The 23,950-nt window shown below is 51.9% G+C and overlaps 6 protein-coding genes across 6 annotated transcripts; 3 read left to right on the top strand and 3 right to left on the bottom strand.

The window, feature by feature from the left end:
* Nucleotides 1-2,165: 2,165 nt before the first annotated feature.
* On the bottom strand, nucleotides 2,166-3,269 carry PHATRDRAFT_13057 (predicted protein; the record flags this gene model as incomplete). The annotated part of the gene is made up of 2 exons (XM_002180871.1): nucleotides 2,166-2,378; nucleotides 3,015-3,269. Coding segments are annotated over 2 exons (468 nt in total), but the record flags the coding sequence as incomplete, so codon positions are not given.
* A 1,341-nt stretch (nucleotides 3,270-4,610) lies between these two features.
* Nucleotides 4,611-5,140, top strand: PHATRDRAFT_36590 (predicted protein; the record flags this gene model as incomplete). The annotated part of the gene is made up of 2 exons (XM_002181047.1): nucleotides 4,611-4,755; nucleotides 4,857-5,140. The coding sequence occupies 2 exons, from the start codon at nucleotides 4,611-4,613 to the stop codon at nucleotides 5,138-5,140; spliced, it is 429 nt and encodes a 142-aa protein (XP_002181083.1).
* Nucleotides 5,141-7,688: 2,548 nt separating this feature from the next.
* PHATRDRAFT_36589 (predicted protein) lies at nucleotides 7,689-9,391 on the top strand (the record flags this gene model as incomplete). The annotated part of the gene is made up of 4 exons (XM_002181046.1): nucleotides 7,689-8,768; nucleotides 8,796-8,942; nucleotides 8,970-9,247; nucleotides 9,364-9,391. 4 exons carry the CDS (start codon nucleotides 7,689-7,691, stop codon nucleotides 9,389-9,391), a joined length of 1,533 nt encoding a protein of 510 aa, XP_002181082.1.
* A 2,657-nt stretch (nucleotides 9,392-12,048) lies between these two features.
* On the bottom strand, nucleotides 12,049-12,270 carry PHATRDRAFT_13192 (predicted protein; the record flags this gene model as incomplete). The annotated part of the gene is made up of 1 exon (XM_002180870.1): nucleotides 12,049-12,270. A coding segment is annotated over one exon (222 nt), but the record flags the coding sequence as incomplete, so codon positions are not given.
* Nucleotides 12,271-12,788: 518 nt separating this feature from the next.
* Nucleotides 12,789-14,389, top strand: PHATRDRAFT_20905 (predicted protein; the record flags this gene model as incomplete). Its single annotated transcript, XM_002181045.1, has 1 exon — nucleotides 12,789-14,389. A coding segment is annotated over exon 1 (996 nt), but the record flags the coding sequence as incomplete, so codon positions are not given.
* Nucleotides 14,390-14,597: 208 nt separating this feature from the next.
* Nucleotides 14,598-16,022, bottom strand: PHATRDRAFT_36586 (predicted protein; the record flags this gene model as incomplete). The annotated part of the gene is made up of 1 exon (XM_002180869.1): nucleotides 14,598-16,022. The coding sequence occupies one exon, from the start codon at nucleotides 16,020-16,022 to the stop codon at nucleotides 14,598-14,600; it is 1,425 nt and encodes a 474-aa protein (XP_002180905.1).
* Between the last annotated feature and the right edge of the window lie 7,928 nt (nucleotides 16,023-23,950).

The following is a 23,950-nucleotide window of genomic DNA, read 5'->3' as shown; positions in this document are numbered from 1 at the left end:
TTTGGCGTTCCAATAGTTTCGCAATAATGCCGTACATCGCCTAGCAGAGTGCTGAGGAGAATGAATCGCCGCAAAAGCAAGTATACATTTTCCGTTCCAAAGAGTAGTTTGTACTGATCGCGTAGCTTCTCGCTGTACAAAACATCACCTTTTGGAACAGCGTCTCGAACCATTTCTCCATCGCGCCGCACAAACGGATTTTCATTCGCCGGGACTGCGTGAAGGATAGCGGAGGGAGACAGATATACTACCCCGAAGGAAAGTTTGGCCGTATATTTGACGCTTTCACCAGCCTCTACACAAGCAACGATTGCGGCCGTACCGAAAATTGTAACTACCGTCTGACCTGGAGCAACTGTACACAAAGAAAAATGAGCGACGGCGCGCACTCTGCATGAATGTTATCTCCCACGAAACTTACACTTTACTATACTCGAAGTGACTTTGCCCCCAAAGCTCTCCCGGGCGACCTCTGTGACCCAATGGATCGGAAAATTGAACCACGGTACCATAAATTCGGTCCAGATTCGCCCAATTCGTTCCCGGTCAAGCGACGAAATGTCGACCGAAGATTTAATAAGATGATTGACAAGCTTGAAGGCATCCTTGTAGGTGTCATCTACGTTGCACTCTACTGCAACGCAAGGTTGAAATAGAAGAGCACCGGAGTCATTGCATTTGGCTGCAAACTTCGGAAGGTAATGACGCGACGCAGGGTGGTCGCGGAGCTTTTCGGGATGGTTGGCATAGGATCCAGCGCGTTTGCATTCTTCTAAGAGAATTGGCGACGTGAAAGTACGTTCTAACTCACGACGGTAAAAGTGGCACCGAATGTCACGGCTCCCTTCGTAGTTCGCTTCCGTGATGGCATTCCAACGTTCCATTGTTTCCGTCTTAGAGTTGCGCCATTCCGCGTCTTTTTGCTTTAGACGTTGGTACACAATCGGGAGAACAATGAGAGGGTTGCGTGCCAAATGTTGTAAAACTTCATCCCCTGCGGTGCCGTATACACGTCCGATAGCGTTAATGTGAATCGTATTCATCGTATACCGATTCAACTGATACTGCAGCCGTCCGATGGGCTGACCATCCTTCTCTTCCTGTTCACGAAGGTTCTGGACTTCCTCTGCAAAAGGTTCAATTTGACGCATCGCTTGAGCATTGCGTTCAATTGCCATATCAACTTCGTACCGCTCGTCTTCTATCCGGAACATTTCTTCTTCATATGCGTTACGTCGCATCCGGACCGCATCGTAGAGTTCCAACGACCGGCACATGCCTTTTGAACCATTGCTCGGTGCGATACAGAGTAATCCGTCATTTAAAACCTGTGCATCTTGCTCCGTTTGCCCCGGGTGAGAAAGAAATAGTGATTTGGGATAGTCCAAAGGATACTCTTGGTACGAAGGGGTGACACCATCGTTGATAAAGTCAACGTCTTGCACCCTCACCGAACCATACGGCGATTTATCTTTCAAAGTGGATTCCTGATTGGCATACGGTCCACGCCCAAGAAGGACTTCTTCAAATTCCTTGATTAAAGCAATGGCATCGTCGGCAAGGAACTGAATGGAGTGCCCACCGCCTGCGTTTGCTCCCGACTTGGGTGCGTGTCCTTGCATGAAGAGGCCACGCAACATCCAAATCAACTCGTCCCTTTTAAGAATACCGGCGCCAAACAAGTGCAAGCATTTGAGAAACTCCGTGTATGGAGTATGACGTCGCGAGCCCGAAGGCTTGTCGGAGGCCAACTCCTTACGACTCAGATGTTCCTTAGCCCGTTGGAAGAAAGCCGTCTCGGACGTGTTGGGCACTCGCGGTAGCTCCGGAATGGCCGTCGGTCGGCCCAATTTGGCGGCGGCCAGCGACGGCGTTAAACCACCGACCTTCGGAGGTCGGACCGGCTTGAACGATACCACACCAAAATGTGCACTGCGTATGATGTGCGATTCACGTTCCGCGGAGCGCCCCTGCGCCGCCCCAAAAGGTACCACTACTTGATGGAAATCACGAGATGCTGCGGGCCCCCGAGCGGCTACTTGTGCTTGGCGTTGCATCCCCTTTGCTTGACTCATGATAGCCTGTTTCGCCTGGGCCCGTTTCCGTGCCTCCGATTCTTTGGCAACCGCATCCAGTTGCGCCTTGGCCTGAGCCTGTACCGCGTCCGGCAAGAAAAACGTAAACTCTTTAAGCAGATCAGGATGCTCCGCAAAAAGTTCCGAAACTTCGTCCAAAACCTCCTTAATGCCCCGCTGTTCTTTTTGATACGTGTGCAGTATCTCCAGAAATTTTTTATACGTTTCGGGCTCATTCGCAAACCGTTTTTTGATATTGGTAACGTAGTTGATCGCGTGGTTGAATTCCATGGGCGCTTCTGGCTGAGCTCCCTGTTGTGCCGGTGGAGGTGGACCCTGTCCACGTATGTTTTCAGGAGGCATGTTCATCATGTACTGCTGCTGCTGCAATGGCGGCCCTCCCTGTGGCGCAACTGGCTGTCCTCCGTGTTGTGGCCCGAGCCTCTGCGGAGCCGAAGGCGATCGTAACTTTCCTGTTGGAGCCGGCGCTCGCTGTCCTAATGCCGACGGTGCGGGCCCTTGCCGAGGGACCATAGAGGATTGTTGATGGTGTTGTTGCTGCTGCTGCTGCTGTTGCTGTTGCGCATGCTGCTGGGGAGGCATTGCTCCGGGTCCCATGGCCATGCGCATGCCATTGTCCTGACTAAAGTTGTGTTGTTGCTGCTGCTGCTGGTGTTGTTGTGGCTGATGTTGTTGCGGTGGCTGCTGGTGTTGCTGTTGTTGGTGATGATCGTGATGTGGTCCCCGGAGCGTCCCGGAAGGTCCGTGTGCCTGCTGCGGGGGCAACGCCGCCGGTCCCCGGGCGGCGTGTCCCTGCGCGAGATTGGCCACGTGTGCCAAGGCCGGGGCGCCGCCGGCATTGTGTGCGGAAGGAACGTTGTTGGGGGAAGCATGCAAAATGTGTGCGACGTTGGAGCCGGGAGCGCGAAAGACGGCCACCGGCGGGCCGTCGCCGTCGAGGGGGAGTTCGATTTTGTAGCCTTCCGGGAGAAAGGTGTTGAATCCTAGTACGAGTCGGCGGTTTCCTTGAAAAAGTGTCGATACTCTCCGGATGACGCCGGGTGTGTCGATCTGCTGTGTTTTGAAGGTTTTCATTATGTCGAGAAACTCGTTGTAAATGTGCGGACGATCACCAAACTCTACCTTGACCTGATCCAGGTAGAGAAGGGCATCCTCAACTTTGAGTTCCCGCATCATGATGCTTCGATGGATCCTACTACCGGCTCTGGCAGGGCCGGGGGAGTCGCAATGAGTGTCTGTAAGCTGTGTTTGTGTGTCACTGACTGTGTGTACAGGATGAGTATTCCGGAGCAAATCCAGCGCGAGACGCCCGTCCAGAAGGGCAACGCGCACAACCCAAAAAAAGCCAGAATCCTTCGAAAGACAAAAACGAGAAAGTGAGAAACCCAAATGTCCGATTGACGTCACCAAAGCGCAGGGTTCCCGAAACTCGGTGCAACCCAGCATGACTGCGCAAGGCGTAGCGAAACGTGTGCGAGGGACTCTTCTACATCGTCACATCGACGCTATTCGTCGACAAGAACCGGAACGTTTCACCCAGACGATTCCCGGTAGACGGACACCGTCGCTCGTCCCGAATTCCCGTCGACGATCCACGCTTCGTGTTGGCGGTAGAATACCCTGCGCTCATTTTCGTTCGGTAGGAATTCTACGTAGGATCCTACGAGAGAGCCGTCGAACCGACCGATCCCAAGCGTCGTCACTCGCCGAACGCCGTTGCAGACCTTGCGCGGCCTCCTTCGGACCCTCTTATTCCAGAAGTCCACCTTGGATGCCGATTGGTTCGTCAAAGTAACTTGCGTGAATTCTACGAGACACTGATCCCGTCTAGAGGACTCGATTGTCTTACCTTTGCCCGACGAGACTGGTTGTGTGTATGTGCCTGCCAGTGTGTGTGTGTTGGTGTCTGTTGGTTGTATTCGCGGAATGACACGACGACGGCGGCACCGGCTAGACGGGGCGAGGAGTTGGTGTGTGGACAGACCGATGGATAGATTGACGGACGGACGGACGGATGAACCCCAAAACGCCATCAGTCCGAACGAGTCCATTCTTTGGTCGGCGAAAACGACACCGATCGCGCAGTGTGCGCGCGCTGTGGGGCAGTCATCCAAGCGATTCCAGTATGCGTATATACGATTTGGTTTAAAATCTATACAAGATGCGCGCCAGACATGTTTTCCGGACGAACGTTGTGTCGGTTGATGCTGCGGCGCAGTCCCGACCGTGCCCGTCGGTTAGACATTGCAATACTCCTCTACCTTCGAGAATAGAATATATAAGTTTGTCCGTACCAATCCAGCCAAATTACTCTCCGCTCTACTACTAGTATGGTACTACTAGCCCGTACCGACACTGCGAACGACCAAGAGAATTCTCCGTCGCGCGCAGCGTGGTGGCACGCACGCATCGCATCTCCCATCACGAGGAATGTCTCCTTGCAACAATCAAATCCAAACTCAATTTCACCAAAAGGAAACATTCGGTTCCTCGTCGTCCTTCTTCCATATCATCATGTCTTCGTACGGATACAGTTGCAACAACAATCAAAACCATTTGGTACAGAAAGGCCGAACGACATCGCGAGTCCTCGCGCCGCCGGGAGGTCCAACGAGTTTTTCCTTGGGAGTGGCGCCGCCTCCGGCTCCCAAAGCACCAGGTACGTCCACGACCCCTTCCCTATCCGCAGCGACTTTCCGGAGTAGTCCTTTGGCCTCTCTCTCACTTTGCCACCTACACGTGTGTCTGCATCCCGGACAGTGGTCAAGCCCGCCATCGCGCCGGGTCCCGAGAATTCCTCAACGACCTCCTCCAATTCGCTCCCGTCCGTTACGAACAAGGCATCGTCCGTGGAATCGACAACGGAATCTCCCGCTGGCGTAGTCAAGATCCAATCTTATGGAAGCAGCACTGTCGCTGGACCCGTATCGTCCAACGCCTTTGCGTCGGGAGCCAACATGAACGGGGCCCAGGTCATGACCGGACGTCCCACCTCACGGGTGCTCGCCCCTCCTGGAGGCAAAACGTCCTGGACTCTGGGATAACTTGGATCCACACCTTGTCAAAATTGGTTTTGGAACAAAGAATCGTAAAAGTAAAGAGATCTCGGAGTGTTTCTGTTGATCTCCGATGCAATCGTGTGCAGCGGACGATTGCGTCGTGTGTTTAAACGATAATGTGCGTCATGTGCACCAGGTTGCTACTTCCTAGGCTCTAGACACCCATCCATGTACTCGTTTACACTTTGTGTGAAGGATACGTACATCTACGGCATACACCAGAATTGACAGTGAGTGTGACTATCTCTATGCATTTCACGGCCAAGTGAACGATCACAGATAAACAACCTTTCGCTCATCCCCCACCCCAATACTCGTCCACAAACGACCGGGTCGCCTCCTTCTCTAGCAAAGGTCCGCTCGGTGTGATCAACATTCGCGACGACGAACGTTCCAAAAAGGGATTGGTCCGGTCGCCGCGCATTCGTGGCGCTACATCCACAGGGTAGGAAGAGGGTAGCCTGCTGCTTGTCTTCGAGACCGTGCTAGTTGTGGGTAGACGGTCGGGAGTTACCAGTGGCACGAGCATTTTCCTTGGCGTTGGGTGGGGCAATGAGACTACCATTGGCAACTCCAGCGAGTCCGCAAGAGCGTGGCGATTCTTGTCATTATGTTGGAGGATTGCGTCGCCCACTTCCACCATTGCCGGAGACGTTGGTGTGGGTGGAGCCGTCGCGAGGTGGCGCTCCCGTACCTCACTACTCCAGCGACGACTCCTTGGAACGTCCTTATTTTGACACCATTGAAGTTGGAATTGTGTACACGGCGACACGGCCTGCTCCGCCAACGACGGAATCAGGGATACCGGCGACCAATCGTCACGTTTCGGTGCGCAATTGACGTGATGCCGGACCGCCGGGACGCTTGACAAAGGCCGCCATTGCGGGCGGCGCTCCCGGTACATTTGTACCAGCGTCCACAGAATGGCCATGACCACGATTACACCGACGACTGTAAGTATGCCAAACATGCGCTGAATGTCGGCCAGTTCGTTGCGCAAGACGTTCTCGAGCGACTCGGCTGGAAAATGCGAATGCGTGGGTAAAGGGTGTAAGGGACACTGTCGCGGAGTATTCGACATGTGCGGATCCGGGGCAATCGTATGCCTAGCGTTGGCGACGTCCTCGTGCGGGGCGAAAAATTCGTCTTCGGTCCTATTTTCCGCCTTCTCTACGGAATCAGCCGCACTTCTTTGTTCCCAAAACCGGTCGACAAAGGTTTGGTGGGCAATCGCAGGATCCATCGTGATGAGCGCTTCCCCGACGATAAGGTATTGAGATCGCGTCCCGGAGACGTGGTAGTCATTCCCCATCACAAAGTGCTGCTGTTGCTCCCATGTCAAGAGAGAGTCGGACGTTGTCGGCCACACCGCCCACATTGCACGATCCTCAACGTCGCCGCGTTGGGGTTGGAAATGACAGGAGGAAAGCATCAGTAAATAATTCGTGGACGTACTGATTCCATCGGCGTCCAAAAGGTTCCACAGGAGACTTTCGGTCGTCCCCAGGGGCTGCAGCGTCTGTGAGGGAACGTACCACACGCTAGTGTGGTTGTTGTTATTGTTGTTGTTGTTGTTCATACGAGTGTGAGATTCCGCAACGATCTCTCTCGGCATTGGTGATGCAGGGGTCTGTAGGGGACGTGTCCAGACAACGTCTTTCACATCGGGAATCAGCGTGACATCGCAAACGACGGGCGTGGTTTCCACAAAGTGTAACCAAGCAGTATGCAGATCGATTTGGATTTCCGTACTGTCGCTAGGGGTCGAAGTTGACGACGAGTTCGTCTTCCAGGATTCCTCCGAGGGCAAAGCTTCCGGACGAACGACGGTACGGATGATCAACAGCGACTCTTCCATCGCTTACGGAAGAATCTCTTGCAGACGTAATGCACACGAGTCTCCGGGGTAGCGGGTAACAACGTAGGCGACTGATAGTGTGTACACGTCCTTGTCCGTTACGGGCAGGAGTCCCAGTGTCAGGATTGTACAATGATGGTGGTCTCTGTCGAAGAGAGTCGTGTGAGTGTCGGTGGGAGAAATTCCAGCACAAACGAACGGCCTCGCTTTCTCGGGTCCTAACAGAAGGTGTCTCGGTACTGTCTGATAATTTCAAAATTTGAAATCTTTCGCTATAGAAAGCAATAGAGTGGAAGAGTGACTGATGGTGACGGACGTTTCACGTGAAGCACAACAAACAACCAATAAGGGCCCGTTCGTTTCGGTCACGCCTAACGCAAACCGCTCTCGGGGCCTGTTCTTCTTTTCCCTATCAAATCACAACTCCAAATGAAAATCTCAATCGCTCACCGCGTTTCGTCCCTCTGCCGTCGAATCCACCAGCATGTACCAGTTTCTGAATATAAACCGTAGCAGCAACCATGAGTCGTGCACTTTGGACATTTGCCATTGCCTTGGCGACCGGTTCGTCCCAAACAACAACAAGTTCAACTAGCACAGCGCACTCGATTCGTGAACACTAGTTGTGATATACCGAGCCAACACCTTCCTTTGGCACGTTTATAGGTTAACACCATGAGGCTACGATCGAACACTGCCGCGGCGCTCGCTGCTTTTGTAGGAACACTCTCCGTCGACTTATCACTGGCCGTGACTGATCCAATACAACGTTACGTCCTCGGAACCTGTGACGATTCCAGTCTGCTGCGAGCCGATCACCAACCTGCCTTGTTGGGGTCCTTCGCGACGCCAAACACCAACACGTTTCGATGTGACGCGCTCGGCGGCGTCCGTCTCGTTCCAAACACGTATGCCGTCGCTCCCTTCGAAACCAACACTCGGGCGGGAGTCTTACAGGAACATTTTGGGACTGCACCGGACGTTACGGGTCTAACCCTTGGACTGTGGTTTCGACCGGACGTCCACTCCGAAGCGCCATCGTCACGATTGCTCCAACCGATTGTAACTATCGGAACGGCACGGAAGGATCCCCCCGACAATAGCGGAAGTAATCACTCCGATTTCGATTGGAAGGGATGTTCCGGCTACGACCTCCAAATTGCACAAGGGGACGATCGCTTGTTCCTCAGCTTCTCGGATGGTGACGGGGGTCACTCGTGCCGTCACCTACGTCTACCACACATTACCTTGACGTCCGTTCTTACACACGTGGCGATTAGTTTGCGAGACGGCAGTACGGCCGTGTATCTGAACGGAAAAAGTCTAGTAGGTGACGTGCCCAACAACTTTGACGTCACACTTTCGCATTGGGACCGCGATTTGACCGTGCAGCTGTTTGCCACCCACCAAGAAGACCCAGCGGCTGTGTTTTTAGGGTCCGTTCACCAGGTTTCCATCTTTGATCAGTTTATAGATTCGGAGCAGGCGGCACAACTGTTCGACCAAGGTCCCGGTCCAGTTAACGTGCCGTCGAATTTACAAGTCTTGCTAGCCGAGCCCGTCGTTTCGCTCTCCCAAGATGCCACCGAGATGATCGACATCGTTATGAGTGGAGCTCCTTCCGACTGGACCCCCTCGATGTCCATGGAATTAGAACTTGTATCAATCCCACTACATGGTACTCTCTCCTCTGTGAATTTCAAGGAACCTATCATGAGCGGCACCCGCCTACCTCTTGCGCCGGGATCCACGACGGTAAGAATACAGTATGCCCTGTCCCAGACAAATTACTTCAATGTACCAAGGCTAGAACAAGACACACCACCCGATTCGTTTGCGGTTCGGCTCGTCGCGACTGATAAAGTCGACCAGGCTATGCGTCTGTATTCTGAGGCAGTGGTACAGACGGTGCGGATCCTGCGTGTCAATGTACGTCCAGTCTTGAGGACACCCCAGGAAGCGCTTCCGAGTCCAACTCAACCGGGGCTCTTCACTATTGACGGCTTGCAGCTCAGTGATGACAACGACCACGATCTGGATCTCGTACGAGTGGATCTCTCGGCGAATAGCGGCTGGCTAAGTCTGGAGGCTTCGGTCCGATACAAAGCAAAGTTTACCGTGTGTCAAAGTCGCACCGACTCGAGTTGGCAATGTGTCGGCAATGGCCTCCGCGATCGACGAATGACGTTTGTGGCCACACCCAGTGACGCACAGCTCCTTCTGGACACATTACGGTACGAGAGTATTACTGATAAAAGTAGTGGAGACTCCATATCGATTCGCATATTCGACGGCCAAGGAGGGGACTGTCTCAGTGCAAAAGAGCATGCTCGCTACCGGAACGGTCCAGACGAAACAATTCGCCGAGAGTGTTTTGAAGTTGAAGGCAATGTAGCTATTCCAGCTTTGTCGGACAACGTTGACGATGACACAGGTGAATCGGGGTTCTTCGCAGCTCTCAACCTAGACCTACGGAACTTTGGAATAGCTGATTTGATGTTTTGGATTGTTATGTTATCCATCGGTGGTTGTTGCTGCTGTTCCATTCGACATCTCCTTCACTGCTTGGCTCGGGGGAAACCGATTGAGATCGACGACTTTAGCGTCGATTCTGTCGAGAGCGACCGGTCCATCGCAAGCTCACCACCATGTAGTGTACATTCCGAAGGCACCAGTAGTTTAGAAACGGAGGGGCCTGACCCTCTACAAGATGTTGTATAAAGTAAGGAAAAAATAGACAAAGGCTCAAACATAATTTAAAGAGCCGCCGTAACCGAGCTGTCAATTAGGATGGTGGGGGCTGGGCCTTTATCATTTGGCGTCGGCGTTCCAGAATCAATTCACCGTATTCCTTCTGCCAGACGGCTTCGTTCTTTTTTAAACTGCTTATCTCTTCTTTAAGCTTTTCGACTCGTAACACGGCACCCCGTCGCTCGTGTGACTGCAGTGTACGGTACACCGACTCTTCAATCTTGGCGTTGTTCGTGTCGGCAAACAGTTTCAAGATATCGTCGCCCGCTTTGCCGGCACGTTTCGCGTACCCCCCATTGACGACCGCCAGTTTCGATTCTAGTTTGTCGTTCTTTCGGCGCAACGAAGCTGTGGCTTCCTGCAGGGTCTCCAGCTCTAACCGCAAACTTTCCAAGCTGTCCTGGGTTGTCGTCCAACCGCCCGGCCCGTACGACATCTCGGCCGCTCCGGCTTGTGAGGCGGTGATATTGGCATTAGTGAGCATCGACTTGGCATGACTGCTACTTGATGCTTTCTTGGAAGTCAGCAAGAAATTGATCTTTTCGTCGACAATTAGGGATTGCTCCATATCGATCAAGTTCTTGGCATTCTCGAGAGCATTCTCCGGAATCATATCCAACGGAACTTCCAGAGGAATATTGTGCTCCACTTCATTCGCCTGTTTACGCTTTTTCGTTTTCTTCTTATCATTGTCCATCTCTGGATATGGGACTGGGAAGGCGTGGGCGTCATGCTGCAGCAGTTGAATCATTTCACTTAGAATCAGTCGCTTGGCTGTATCTTCTTCAACTGGTAACGACGACGGGTTGATTAAGAAGGGACGCGGCAGCTCGCTACGCTTGATCACACTGTTACGGGCGTGATATAACTTTTCGGCTTCGCGGCGTTGCTTCTCCCGTTCGGCCGCTTCCAAATCGGCTTGGTCTGCTTCGTCTAAAATTGTTTCAACTGCGCCGTCTTCCATTTCCACGTCGTCCGGTGCCGCCAATTCGTACTCGTATTGAGGTGCCGGTAAACTCGCCAACGCGGCTTCCAAGTCTTGACGAGCTCGTTTCGCGGCACGCCGTTCGTGGCGGGCCAATTCACGAATCGAGTATCGGCTACTAGCAAAGGTGCTTGCCCCGACTGAAGCGTTGTCCCCTTGGTGATGATCGGCCCTGTTATTAAGTCCAAACTGATCGCGATGGGTTGGCGCCAGGGAACCGGGCGTACGGCCAGCCCCGGCACGATCCGGCACTTGTGGGGTGGCGCCAGCAGCCGTAGGGAGTTGTCCGTAGGATCCGGGTTGTTCCGACTCTTCCTCGTCATCATCTATTGTTTGACCAGGTGTGATCAGGGGTGTTTGTGTACGCTCCAAGGCACGCAGTTGCGAGGCTTCGCGGAGTAAGCTTTGCTGTGTCGCGCCACTACCTGTGGTTGGGGTGCGCATGGGTGTTGGCAGGGGTCGATCGGAATAATCTCCCAGTAAGGCTTGCGTGGCTGCAGATCCGTTAGCCAAGCCGTCTTCACCCTGACGCTGCTGTTGTTGTAGCTTGGCTACTTGCATCAGTTCGGCGTCCGTAACGGTCGGCGCCGGCAAGGTGAGACTTCCCCGCGGACGTGCCAGAGTTTGCTCTTCTTGCTCCTTGTCCTGTTTCGCGTATTTTTCCGTGGACTGCTCCAGAATCTTGAGACGCGCTGCTTCTCGCTTTTCCATTTGCAGCGCTTCCCGATCTCTGGAGCGATACTGGTTTTCGTTAATTTTTTGATAATCCACATCGCGTCGACGTTTTTCTCGAATCCGTTCCGCCCTGGCTACTTCGTCGCTGGTGTCATGAAAGCCTCCCGGCGCGGGTTTGTGAAAGGGAATTTCTACCCCAAAATCGATTTCGTTGCGACGTGTTTTGGATTTCTGCGCCGCCGCCTTGCTCAACAATCCGGCCTGTTTAAGTTCCCGTCGTTTCTGCAAATCCGCCAATCGCTTGGCCTGTGCCAGAATTTTTTCGCGCTGTTTGCGTTTGGCTTTTTTCCCCTGCGTGTTGGCCAAGCGGGCCCGGGCTTCCTGTAGCATTTCCATTTCGTCTTCGTCCATATCGATGGGATCGGGACGTGCGGGTTTGGTTTCGGGATGGGAATCAATCTGTCCCGCGCGAAGTCCCTGCGAGGCCGCCCGAGCACCCTGATCTTCCTCAGGATTGTCTCCCGCCGCTTGGTCGAGCAGTGCTTCGTAATGTTCCTGACACTGCGTGGCGGTCCTTCCCACGAGCGGTCCAATGGTCTTCCACTGCGAGGGGAGGAGCTTGGCGAGGTGCAGGAGTTTTTCTTCTTCCGCGCGACTCCATTCCGTTTTGCGTATATCCGGATCGAGCCATTCGTGCCAACGCGCCTTGGCCTGCTTGGCGGTCTTGCGGTTGAGCAACGAGGCCACCCGCGCCCACTGCTGCTTGCCGTACTTCTGGACGGCGGCCTTGAGGATCTCGTCCTCCGAATTCTTCCAAACCCCGCCTTTCAGAAAGACGCGAACCATGGTCAAGAAAAGGAGGATAAGAGATAATTAGTGAAGGAAATAAGAGATCAAAGGTAACAACAGTCAAGAGTTGTTGGAATTGTTCGTTACGAAGAAAACGCTGGCTCTCGACCTGGCCTTTCCCATGGTGCCTCCATGGGTCGTTCGAACTACGAGATTTTCTAGGTGGAAGTATGGCTACGTTGGTAGTAGGAGTCCGATTGCTGGTGGTGAGACGGATTGTGGTCCAGACTTGAGAGACCCGGAGTAAATTGTATTTGTGAAGAAACAAAGGGGTAGGTTTACTTTGGAAGTTGCCGTCGGTACGTATCTTGGTTCCTCCAATCACATTTCTTGCAGTGAGACTTTGAGACAACACCCCGTCGTGTCCCAATCAAAACGTATCATATTTTTACCGTTACCGTCACGTCACTGTCCATCACTGTCCACACCGGGAACCCCGCACACCGAAACGAACGCCAAACTCGACAACGTCGGTATTTCCTTTATTATAAATCCACACACTTTTTCGTTAGCGTTTGCTTGTGACAGACACCGTAGAACAGTTCCGAACAAAACCCTAATCATGACGAGTCGTTGTAGAGTGCTATTCTCGAGGACGCTGGGTCCTCGGTTTCCAAAGTACGTCGGTAGTAACCGTCGAGCCCTGTCGATGGATGGCAGTGGCGGCGCTCACAAACCGGACAAGGACAATGCCATCCCCAGCAACGGTCGCAGTGATCCAACGGCAGGAGTGGAACCTCCTTCCACCTACAAGACTAGACTTCGGCAACTTATGGGAAAATCACTCCAGCCACCAGGTACGTGAGATTTGGATACCTTTCCGTCAATCGGAACCTTTCGTGTCCCCTGCACTCCTGGCATACGACACACACCGTTAGATATACACAAACATTCTTGGACGTGAGTACTGACGCATTTTACTGTGGTCTCGGTTGCTTTACTCGCTCTACTTTACACACACACACGCGCAGCCGGACGCTTGTGGGCACCCGACGTTCTCAGCGACGATGAAGACGACGACAACGATTACCGCCAATTCATTCCGCAGATTGCCTTACACGAAGGAGACGGCCGCGCACGTAAGCGTGTTTTGGTCCTGTGCACCGGTGGAACCCTCACCATGGCTCCGGATCCCAATCAAGGTGGGGCGCTGGCTCCGGTGGAAGGGGCGCTGTCCCAGTATATGCGGGAAATGCCCGAACTACACGCCGACAACATGCCAGAAGTGGTCCTACACGAGTACTTCCCCTTTTACGATAGTTCCGACCTAGGTCCGGCCGATTGGGCCCGTCTCGCCCACGATATTCGCGCCAACTATTTGCATTTCGACGGTTTCGTCATTGTCATTGGGACCGACACCATGGCCTACTCGGCCACCGCACTTTCCTTCATGTTGGAAAACCTCGGTAAACCGGTCATCTTCACGGGCAGTCAAATACCCATGTGCGAACCGTACAATGACGGGAGACGCAACCTCATTATGGCGCTTATTTTTGCCTCGCGCGATACCATCAACGAAGTCAGCATCTTTTTTCACGATCGTTTGTTGCGGGCCTGTCGCGCTACCAAGGTCAATACCCACCGCTTGTTGGCCTTCGACTCGCCCAATCAGGATCCACTCGCTACCATTGGTATCACCATTGACGAAAACGAGCATCTCGTATTGCCGCCCGCCAAGGGCGCTCTGCGGGTGCACTCACGGATGGACACCAGAGTGCTGACTATTCGACTCGTCCCGGGCTTTGACGACGCCATGATTCGAGAAATGATCAATCACAATCTCCAAACGAACCTGCTCCGTGCACTCGTACTGCAATTGTACGGCACGGGAAACATTCCCTCCGTTAAGGAAAGTTTCATTCAACTCTTGGCCGACGCCTCGGACAAGGGCATCCTGGTCGTCGCTTCGACCCAGTGTTACACCGGCTCCGTCATGATGGGACATTACGCCGTCGGTAAGGCGTTGGAAAGTGCCGGTGTCGTCAGCGCCGCCGATATGACGCAAGAAGCGATTGCCTGCAAGGTAGGATATCTGTACGGACGAGGTGACCTCTCGCACGCCGAGGCGAGTAATCTTATGGGGGTTTCCCTGCGGGGAGAAATAACCCCCCAAGAATCCCTCAGTCCACCGCCGTTGTCTTCCGCATATCAACGAGGAATCCGTAAAGGCAAACGCTACTATTAATCAGCACTACTAGTGCTTGGAATCGAAGTAGAGATATTTACGCTTTATTGTTACGAACGCCACATTTTAAAAGTTGATATGTGTTAATCGTTGCGGCAAATGAATACTTTCGTGTCTGTTCTTGTGAATGTCGGAGCGACTAGGGTTGATCTTCCTGAAGTTCGAAGATAACCTGGCATTCCTGATCCCAGGCCATGCACCCCAAGGGATCGTCTCGAAAGCAATTTTCGGTTGGGTTCTGATTGTAGCAACACATTGCCGGCTCGCAATACTCGACACACGTTTTTTCGACGACATCGTGGACGTCGACTTTTTCTTCGTTGCAAGCGTACACAAACTCCGCCGGCGGTTTTTCCAAGCGACTGTAGATGGGCGGGACCTCCACTTTGGTCAATGTCACGTTGGTGCAAGGTGCATAGGTTAGGCAGGACAAAAAGTTATTGTTGTAACAGGACGAATCGGGGTTGCCACAGCATTCGGCCTTTTCACACGTTTCGAAACACTCCGGTAGTTCCCAGAAACACGCCTTGTCCAAATCGTCCGGAGCGGTTTCAACGATAAAACCGGAACGCAGATTTTGACAGGGCGCGTAGTCCATGCAGACGTCAAAATTGGTGGCCAAGCATTTGTTGGTTTCCGAAAAGCAGCAGCGTACGGACTGACAGGCTTGTTCGCAACTGGTACGATCCTGTTCCAGATAGTGGGCACTGCACAGAATGGGCAAGTTACTGGGAGCAGCATCGACTAATTCACCGAGAACCTGACACTTTCCATACGCCATGCAGCCGCGGACGTTGGTATCGAACGTACACGTGTCGACACGTTCCTTGAAGAGATCGTCGTCGTAGACTTCTTCCGGGGGTAACGTGGTATTCGTGGCATTCAGGAAGGATTCCGTGTAATTGTGAGTTTCGAATTCGTTAAAAGGATCGCAGCATTCAAGAAACTGTGGTTGACAGGCCTCTCGACAGCGAGCACCGCCATCGAAATCCGTGGTTCCTTCGGAACAGACCTGATCGATGAACACCTTGTCTTGGGGGAAAGTTTCGTTGCCATCGCGTTCGGGATAAAACGGCGCATTATCACTCTCGTCGCTGAAGAAAAGCCAATCAATAAGCATAGAAATACCGGTAGTAATGGCGAAGAATAGGAGGAAGAGTAAAAAGATGAGGCACCATTTACGGCATCTTGATCGTTTGGGCATACTTGCGGTGGAATACTTGAACTCGCGACGACGTGGTTCTTCCGGTTCGCCATTCGCTTGCTTACTGGCTTCTTCTTCGTAGTCGCGGGTTGGGTCAAAGTCGTCCTCTTCATCGTGGTAAACGTTGTCGTCTCGAGCGGGATCGATGTTGTCGTCGTGATACAAATCAATGTTGTCCTCGTCACGAAAGCCATCCTCAATTTGGTTGTGATGGGCCTCCGGACGAGCAGAAATACCGTGGTGCACGGGTGCGGGTGCCATCATTCGCTCGGCGCGATACGGTTCTCCCATGCGAGCGTCGGGGTCATAGGCGTTGTCGATGGTATCGGGGTCAATGGGTCGAGGATGGGAGTCCGACATGATGAGCTACTTTTCAAAAGGCGAAACTGGAAAACTTGGCCTCTCGTGGTCTTTTTGTATTGTTGGAGATCCCTGGAGTGTACAAATGGATTGGGGACTACGATGAATTTTCGCTTTGTAGCGTTTGCTTTTGCAACGAGGGTCCGTACTCTTGTGATTTGGCTATTAATGTGTGGCGTTTTTACCACCAACTCGAAAGGTCATTTTAGTCATTCTCTCGATTGTCCAAAGGGACTGTAAGTATTACTTTTTCTCCACTAGAACGAAGGGGAACTAATTTTCCCTGGGCATTTTCGAGTACTTTCAGTTAGACGAGAGTTTGGCTGATAATGGTCTCGATTCAGCTGTCTACAAATATAGAGCAACACAAACTCCGTACCCCTACCCTAACCATTTGTTTCACCAACCCCCTTCACCGAAAAACCTGGCCAAACGCAATCCGAAACAGCCACCCAGTCGACAAAAACTCGGACCCCAATTGTTCTGTCGAGAGTACCTTTCATATTCCGTGTGTAACCGTCGATCGACAATCGTGTCGGGTGTTACATTTTGTTGGTCCAGAACCGTACGCTTGGGGAGGAACCGACTCACTCTGATCCTAACGACTATTACATCGGAGTAAGTTAGAGAGAGAGAGAGAAAGAGAGAACGCTGCATTTGAGAACAAGGAATTGACTGTGAGCGACATCCTCGGGTTCGGGTCCATCCCCTTTCTGGTTTACTCGCGCCGTATTCGGACATGGCGGAGACTTCGAGATCGGTGATGATACGTTCGTTGCGACGGCGTCTGTGGCGGGCTTTTGCGGACGAAGACGGCGATCGTGCTTGCTGTATGTATCAGGCGACGGCACAGGACTGGGAAGATTGGACACGCACCGAACGGCTGGCGGCGGAACGAGAACACCAGGAAAATAGTAAGCGCCCACGGCGTCCTCTACTCAACAAGATTCTTTCGAAAAAGCATCGTTTGAAAAAGACGCCTTCGAATGAAACACAGGGCACTGGCCCAGAATCAGTGCAGTCGTCCCCTTCTGGGGACACGTCCACTGTGAACATCCTACAGCTTTACATGAAGCCTTCCGATCCGTTCACGCTCGACGATTACAAGGACCCGAACGATTCCTACGACGACACAAGTTTTCACGAAGAAAAGAATGCAAGCTCACTATTCGCCACGAATTCTCGTCAACATTCCTCATCTTTGCGCAAGACGACAGGCGCCCGGCAAGCTCTAAACCTTTGGGGAGGACGCGTTCGTACACCACACAGGACGGAAGGTACTCCTGCAATGTCAACGCTGGATCCTATTCAAGATGTACATATGACGACCCCTCTGCACGAAGCTGTTCGATTGGGTCACGTTGAGCTGGTTCGTCTCATGTTGGAGCATGATCAAGTCGACCCGGATAAAAAAAATGGAATGGGACGAACTGCTTTGCATCTAGTGGCGGGTGGTCTGACGTACATCGAGCAGTCCTGGTTGGAATTACAGGCCAGCAAAGTGCTGGACGAAGATTTTGGGATTCGAGGCGCGCAAGCATTGGCAGTGGAGCTGCTGGTCGACAATCGACAGCATTCCACTACCGAACAAGCGAAAAAAGCCGCTCGAGCAATTGGTCGCTTTTTCCAAAGTAAAGAGTCGCGGCGAAGGGATTCATCAAAACAAATCATACCATTCCCTCCGAGAAACGCCCCTACTACACGGGAGGAGTACAGCCATCGAAGTCTGGAACGCAACAATACAGCTTTGTCGCTTTTGAGCTGGAGACAGACCGACGATGGTCCGAAAGGATCCAGCGAAGGTCTGTCCATCAATGCGGTTGACTCGTGTGGCCGAACAGCATTGCATTACGCTGCGGAGCTAGGACGGAAGGAAATATGTTTGTTTATACTGACTAGCTTTGAAGCCATGCTTACGATCGTGGACGATCAAAATCGTACTCCTTGCGACTTGGCTGCAGCAAACCGACATACTGACCTAGCCGACCAATTGGAGGCTCGTGCGCTTCTGCACATGGACCCGTACGGTATGGATGAAATTCTGTTAGGATCTGTGCTTTCAAACGACTTAAACGCCAAATGTGGATTGGCACCACCTTTTGGATGGTTTCGGACGTTAGACATGACACGAGTGCAAGAAGTTCGCGAGCATCGAATCAATGCCGTTTTGCAAAACATGAAAAAAATACTCAAAGCTAGGCAAGCAAATAAACAAGTGCAGGAGGTCTTGTTTCGGCAAGATGCCACGGATAATGAAGATGACGTTGGGATGGAGTTGTCTGACGAATCATCAAATGGTGACGAAGCATCGAGCACCAAGGCCATGAGGAAGCCAACAGCTCTCAGGATGCCACACAACAAGGATAGATGTGCCAATCCAAAAGAATTGGCAAGCTTTGAGAAACTTCATAAAGGCTTTGTCGAGCTGTACATGAACTTTCATGGTTGGCAGCCAAAAAGGGCTCTCCTTGCTTTTCTGGCGGATCCTGATGCGGCTTTTCAAGCCGCAGCAATTCCCTTGCCCGGGTCTTCTTCGGAGAATGCCGGCTTAAAGGTCGATAACGAGAGCACATGCATGATTTGCTGCGACACATTCCCCTCTGATTCGAAGGGTTGGCGAAATCTTGAAGGGTGCTCGCATGGCTTTTGTCTTGAATGTTTGGGAGAATATATTTCGAACTGTGCGAAATCCAGAGATACTGGCCTTGCTATGATTTGTCCACATCATGAATGCAAAAAGCCTTTGCACCCCCTTGAAATTGTAAATTGGGCATCTTCAAGCGATGTCTATGGCTTGCTCATTGAAGCGTCGAATGAAAATTTTATAGTCAATGCAAAGGATCTTCGGTATTGCCCTCATCCTGGCTGCACCGGTGTGTCCAAGTTGAGCCTACCCGATAACGTCAAGACCTCTGGTGTTGCGTCTGATTTACTGAACACGGTAGGTTCTGTATGCACAGCCATGCGCCCTAAGGTGTTTAAATCACCCGTTACTTATGAAGGAGTTTGCGATCCGATGTATATGGATTGCCACAATACAAACCAGCCTCCAAAGGCCCATAGATTCTGTTTTGCTTGCGGCGAAAAAGGGATTCACTGGCCAGTTCAATGCGAACGTCTGGAACAGTGGAGGAAGACGATACAAGAACGCGTGCAACAGGTCGAGGGAGAAAGTCCTGGTGACGACTATAATGATATTGCTCAGAAACTATGGATAAAAGCAAATACGCGTCCTTGTCCCAAGGTAAGAATAAGGGCCTGAGCTACGCGTTGAGTCAAAAGTTTCTGTTCTAATCCCGGTTGTCATTTACTTTGAAGTGCACGTGCCCTATTCAAAAAGACGAAGGGTGCAACCATATGACTTGTAGCAACCCGCACTGTAAGCACGAATTTTGCTGGGTATGCCGTAATGACTGGAAGCTGCATAATACGGAGACTGGTGGTTTCTTTCGCTGCAATCGATGGGTAGAGCAAAAGGAGCATGATTTTTACGATTCACATTCAAGTATTGAGCATGACGCTCAAGCACCAACGAATGAGGACTTAAATGATCCTAGAATCATGGAAGCAATGTATGGAACTGCAATGCACGAGGCTCGAGTTTCAGTAAAGCGTTCCAGAGACATGGCACGTTTCCTTCATCATTACGAGCGTTGGAATGCGCACTTGGACAGCGCAGCTTTGGAGCAAAGTATGGGAGACTCGGTCTGTGTACGCCTGCAGCCTGTTGTGAGTGCCGCTGTCGAATACAGTGGCGACTCATCATTCAACTTTGGCGGCAAGGGATTGTCCTTTGTCCACGCAGCTTTTGTAGAGCTTAAGGAATGCCGTTCCATGCTTCAACACAGCTACGCATTTTCCTTTTTTCGTTACAACGTTGTTCTTGGTCAACAGCGGTATAGAGAATTAAAACGGAGATTAAACGAGAAGCTTGCCTTTGAGCAGCTTCAGTCGGAGTTGGAAGTGATGACGGAGCAAATGAGTGACGTCGTGGCTAGGTCGCGACTAAGGGCGACGCAATCGCAAATTACTTACTTGACTTCTGCTGCTTCAGAGAAGCGTATAGAGTTTTCCAACTTAATGATCAACATTTTGGCCGAAGAACGCAACGAAAGAAGACTAGAACTCGCCGCCGGTCTAGAGAAAGCTGAACAGCCCAATGACAGTCAAAGTTGTCGAAGGCTTCCGGGCATACTGGATTCAATCACTGGCTTGTCGAGTGGCAACAGATCAGTCGATTCAGGGGAGTCGAGTGACGGACACAGAGATACAAGCAAGGGAGAGGTATTGGGTGACGACGGAGTAATTGATTTACTTGATGAAGCGCTGCGTGCAAGCCTGGAAGAATTCATGGCTAACAACGGATCCCAGGATGCTACTCACATCGACGACGAAGGAATTCACGAAGACTTTGGCTTCGACTGGCCGTGCTCTGCGTGCACCTACATGAACTGTAGTGGAAGGCTATGTGCGATGTGTGGAACGCACCGATCATCATGATGCGTAAAAGCGGAGTAGTGTCAATGATATTTTTGACTTTGGGTCCGTCCCAGATATACTCACATCTCGGCAATGTTACCCAGATTTCAGTGAAGTGTAGCCTTTCAGCTAAACGTTAAAAAGAAAATAGCATTTCGAACCCAATTAGGGCGCCTATGTATTCACTGTCAGTTGCAAGCTAGCATAGATCGGAATATGTAGTAATCCGTGAATTTCAGCTTCACAGCAAAGTGGTTTTACATTAAGACTTGATCTTGATCTACTCGAGGAATCTGATGGGCTTCAAATACCAGAGCCACCTTTCTCCCTCAATCGAAGTGCTGCGGCCAAATGTGCCATACGACCAGATTGAAAGCCAGGCAATATGTCCAATAGAGTAAGGGGATCGCTGTGGTCAGACGCGGCGGCCTTAGCGACGGAATATTTGTGGCGCTGTCCAATTCGATGGATTCCTTTAGAATTACCAAAATGGTTCACTTTACGAGAAGTTGCGAAAGAATTCAATCTCCCAGCTGAGTTCCGTCGTCGTCGCAAGCGAAGAATCCGGAAGGGTCCAAGCAAATCGTGCAACAATCTTCTCTGTTCTGGCTCCGTTGAGACTTCGCCAATCGCGTCACCATATACCCGTAATTGCTTTTCTAAAATTGTGTCATCGTACAAACACTCGTCCGGAAAAACCATACAGGCGACTTCTTTACCCCTAATTTTTACATCAAGGCCAATGGCCGGTGCCAACAAGTCAAATGCGGAGGCAAATCCACCCCGGACGGCTTGCAAGACGGCGTCTCGATCTTGCTGGAGTGTAGGCAATTCTGGCGTACCTATTGGTACTTTAAGAGGCAACAAGTGGGCCTTGTTCCAGTTCTCACGCCGTGACGCTTCCTTGGTATCCTGGATGCAATCGTCAACTCCATACAGTACACGGGGTGGCGGCACCAGAATTGGGCCGCGCCCATTAACTCCGGCTCGCTTTCCTTCCTCCAGGGTCAACAAATCTTCGGCATAAATGTACTGCTGCCCGCCGCGTTCGAAAAATTGGGCAACTTGGGGTTCGCCGTGAGAGTAAAAGTACAAGGGTGCCACTCCGAGCTCGTACACGCCCGGTTTGCTTTTGGGTTGAAAGCCTTCCGGCCGGGAACACAGACACAATACGTGTGTGGCACCATCCGCAACCGCTGAGCGGTAGGGCAGCGGCTCGAAGCAAAAGGCATCAAAGTAGGGTAAGGTTTCGTTGTTGTGATGGATTGGCACCGGTGGGCCCGTCGCCCCCGGAACCGTCATGCTGGCTTCGAGGCAAGGATACACTCCGGTACGGGTCCCGTCGGCCCGACGGGCAGTGGCAAAATCGTCCGTTCCGAAACTTTTCGTCCCCAACTGACCGTTCTTCACGTACGACGAGGCAATACGTAGTGGCTGCTTGCGATCGTTTTCCAGAAAGCGTGCGAGGTCGAGTGGACGAATGCCGTGGTCGTGGTCCATAACACCATCCAGCACGAACGAAATGTTCATGCCTGGATTGGCGTTAGTGGCGAATTTAGGAAATCCAGAGGGTAAGAACCAGTCCATTCCCGTGACGGCCAGGGCACCGAACATTCGTCGTGTACAAACAAAGCGTTTCTTGGCGGCCGTGAGGACATCGACGTAGACATCCATACACATTTGTCGAGACACCATGTAGGCACCAATAACAGATCCCGCGGAGGATCCGTAAATGGCGTCAAACGAATCGGTAAGTCCGAGGCAGGCGATGGCTGCGGCCATACCGGCACTAACTGCACCTCTCATTCCCCCGCCTTCGATACTCAAGGCGACGTAGTGCTGGTCTTGACGATTCTTGGGCGTTGACTTGTCGTGAAATCGTTGTACCAGCACTTGCACGACATCGTGCGAGAGGAGCTCGGTGGAAGAAACGTCTTGTACGTCAAGGCGAATATCGATTTCTCTAAAGGGACATTTTTCGTCGAGCACTTTGCGCCGGAGTTCGTGAACATTCGAAACAGTATCCGTCTCGGCCTCCTTCCGAGCACGGGTTGCCGAGCTTCGGTGGACCTTTTTCCTCCATGTTTTGGGAGACGTTGGAGAAGAGCTTGTGACGAGATGTGGTACGGACGAGTCTAGGAGAACGTCCTCGGGTGCGTTGCTCGTGGTAACCGGTATCGGATCGGAGACGGCCGGAGGAATCTCGTCGAGAGCTCGATAGTTACGAGCAATGTGATTGACTCGCCGACGTTCCGGCACAAAACGAAAGTGGAAGGATTCCGTCGACGAGAAAAGACTAGAAAGTGCGACGCACCAAAGTCCGAGGAACCTTCCGTTCCGAGTTGTGGTTTCCCACTTCTTTTGGGACACGAAGGAATGTTGGTGGCCCACGGATGGCACGTCGGAGCGGGAAGAAGAAGTCACAGCAACAGCGTCCATAAAGCAGACTTCCCACTATGATTGCAAGAGTAATAAACAGAGTAATGTGGGTAAACAATGCAGCTCGTTCTTTGGTTCATTCGCCTATCGAAGTCACAACGGAGACCTCTTCCTTTGTTCGAAAGAAACGGCCGAGAATGTGCGCACTCTCCGTACTAGCTAGCTAGAGTAGGCGTAAGCACCAGAGAACTAGACAGCGAGTTGTGAAGCAGTATTGCCATTTACAGTCACACGAAGGCCAAAAAGTACATGCCGCCCAAAAACCATGACCCAGAGATTCGCGGTAATCCGGGTGCTAAGAATCTACTCTTCAGTGTTCGGAAATGCCCCTCTCTAGAGAGAGCGGCAATCACAGTGCGAGCCAATCAATTATGTTGATATCGGAAATCCGCAGTAACTGTAAGTTTAGTATCTGTCGCTAAGGATAATTTGGATGAATCTCCGTGTGTCTGAACGTGAAAGGGAACGGGAAAGAACAAACGCCTCTCCCTTGAATGACGTCACGGCTCGCCGCAAAGCAGACCCGGACGCCATCTACCCTCTCACATTACATTACTGCTTTCACTGTCAACCATCCCACACGACACCATTTTTTTTTCGTGTCGAGACCAAGTGACTCCGGTTTCTCTTTCGTCTCTAGCTGTAGATTAACTTGACAAAAATGGTAGTAGGAGTAACATGCTATGCTTTGACGGTTGCATTTTACCCTAAAAATGCCTCGGACGTGGATCAAGTCTCTACCGTTTGCAACTCAAGCCGACCTTTGGTACCGGAGGGCCTCCATAGGAATTCCAAAAAGAACTTCCACTTAACTGCAGTAGCAAAGCCCCGTACCCGCAGTGGGCAACGTGCATTGACACGACCTATTCGTTTTTACTGTTAGCGTTTTGTTTCTTCTTTTGTTCCAAAATCGCTTCAAACTTGGCACCCAAGGTTTCGTATTCCGGTCGGGCCAACCACTGCTGCATTTGTACCGCCGGATGCAGATATCCGCGATTCTTCCATCGCGT

This window comes from Phaeodactylum tricornutum, chromosome 10 (genome assembly GCF_000150955.2).
Source record: "Phaeodactylum tricornutum CCAP 1055/1 chromosome 10, whole genome shotgun sequence".
Classification (NCBI taxonomy): domain Eukaryota; phylum Bacillariophyta; class Bacillariophyceae; order Surirellales; family Neidiaceae; genus Phaeodactylum; species Phaeodactylum tricornutum.
Note: the sequence above shows the minus strand (reverse complement) of the source record. Positions and strands in the feature narration are given on the sequence as shown.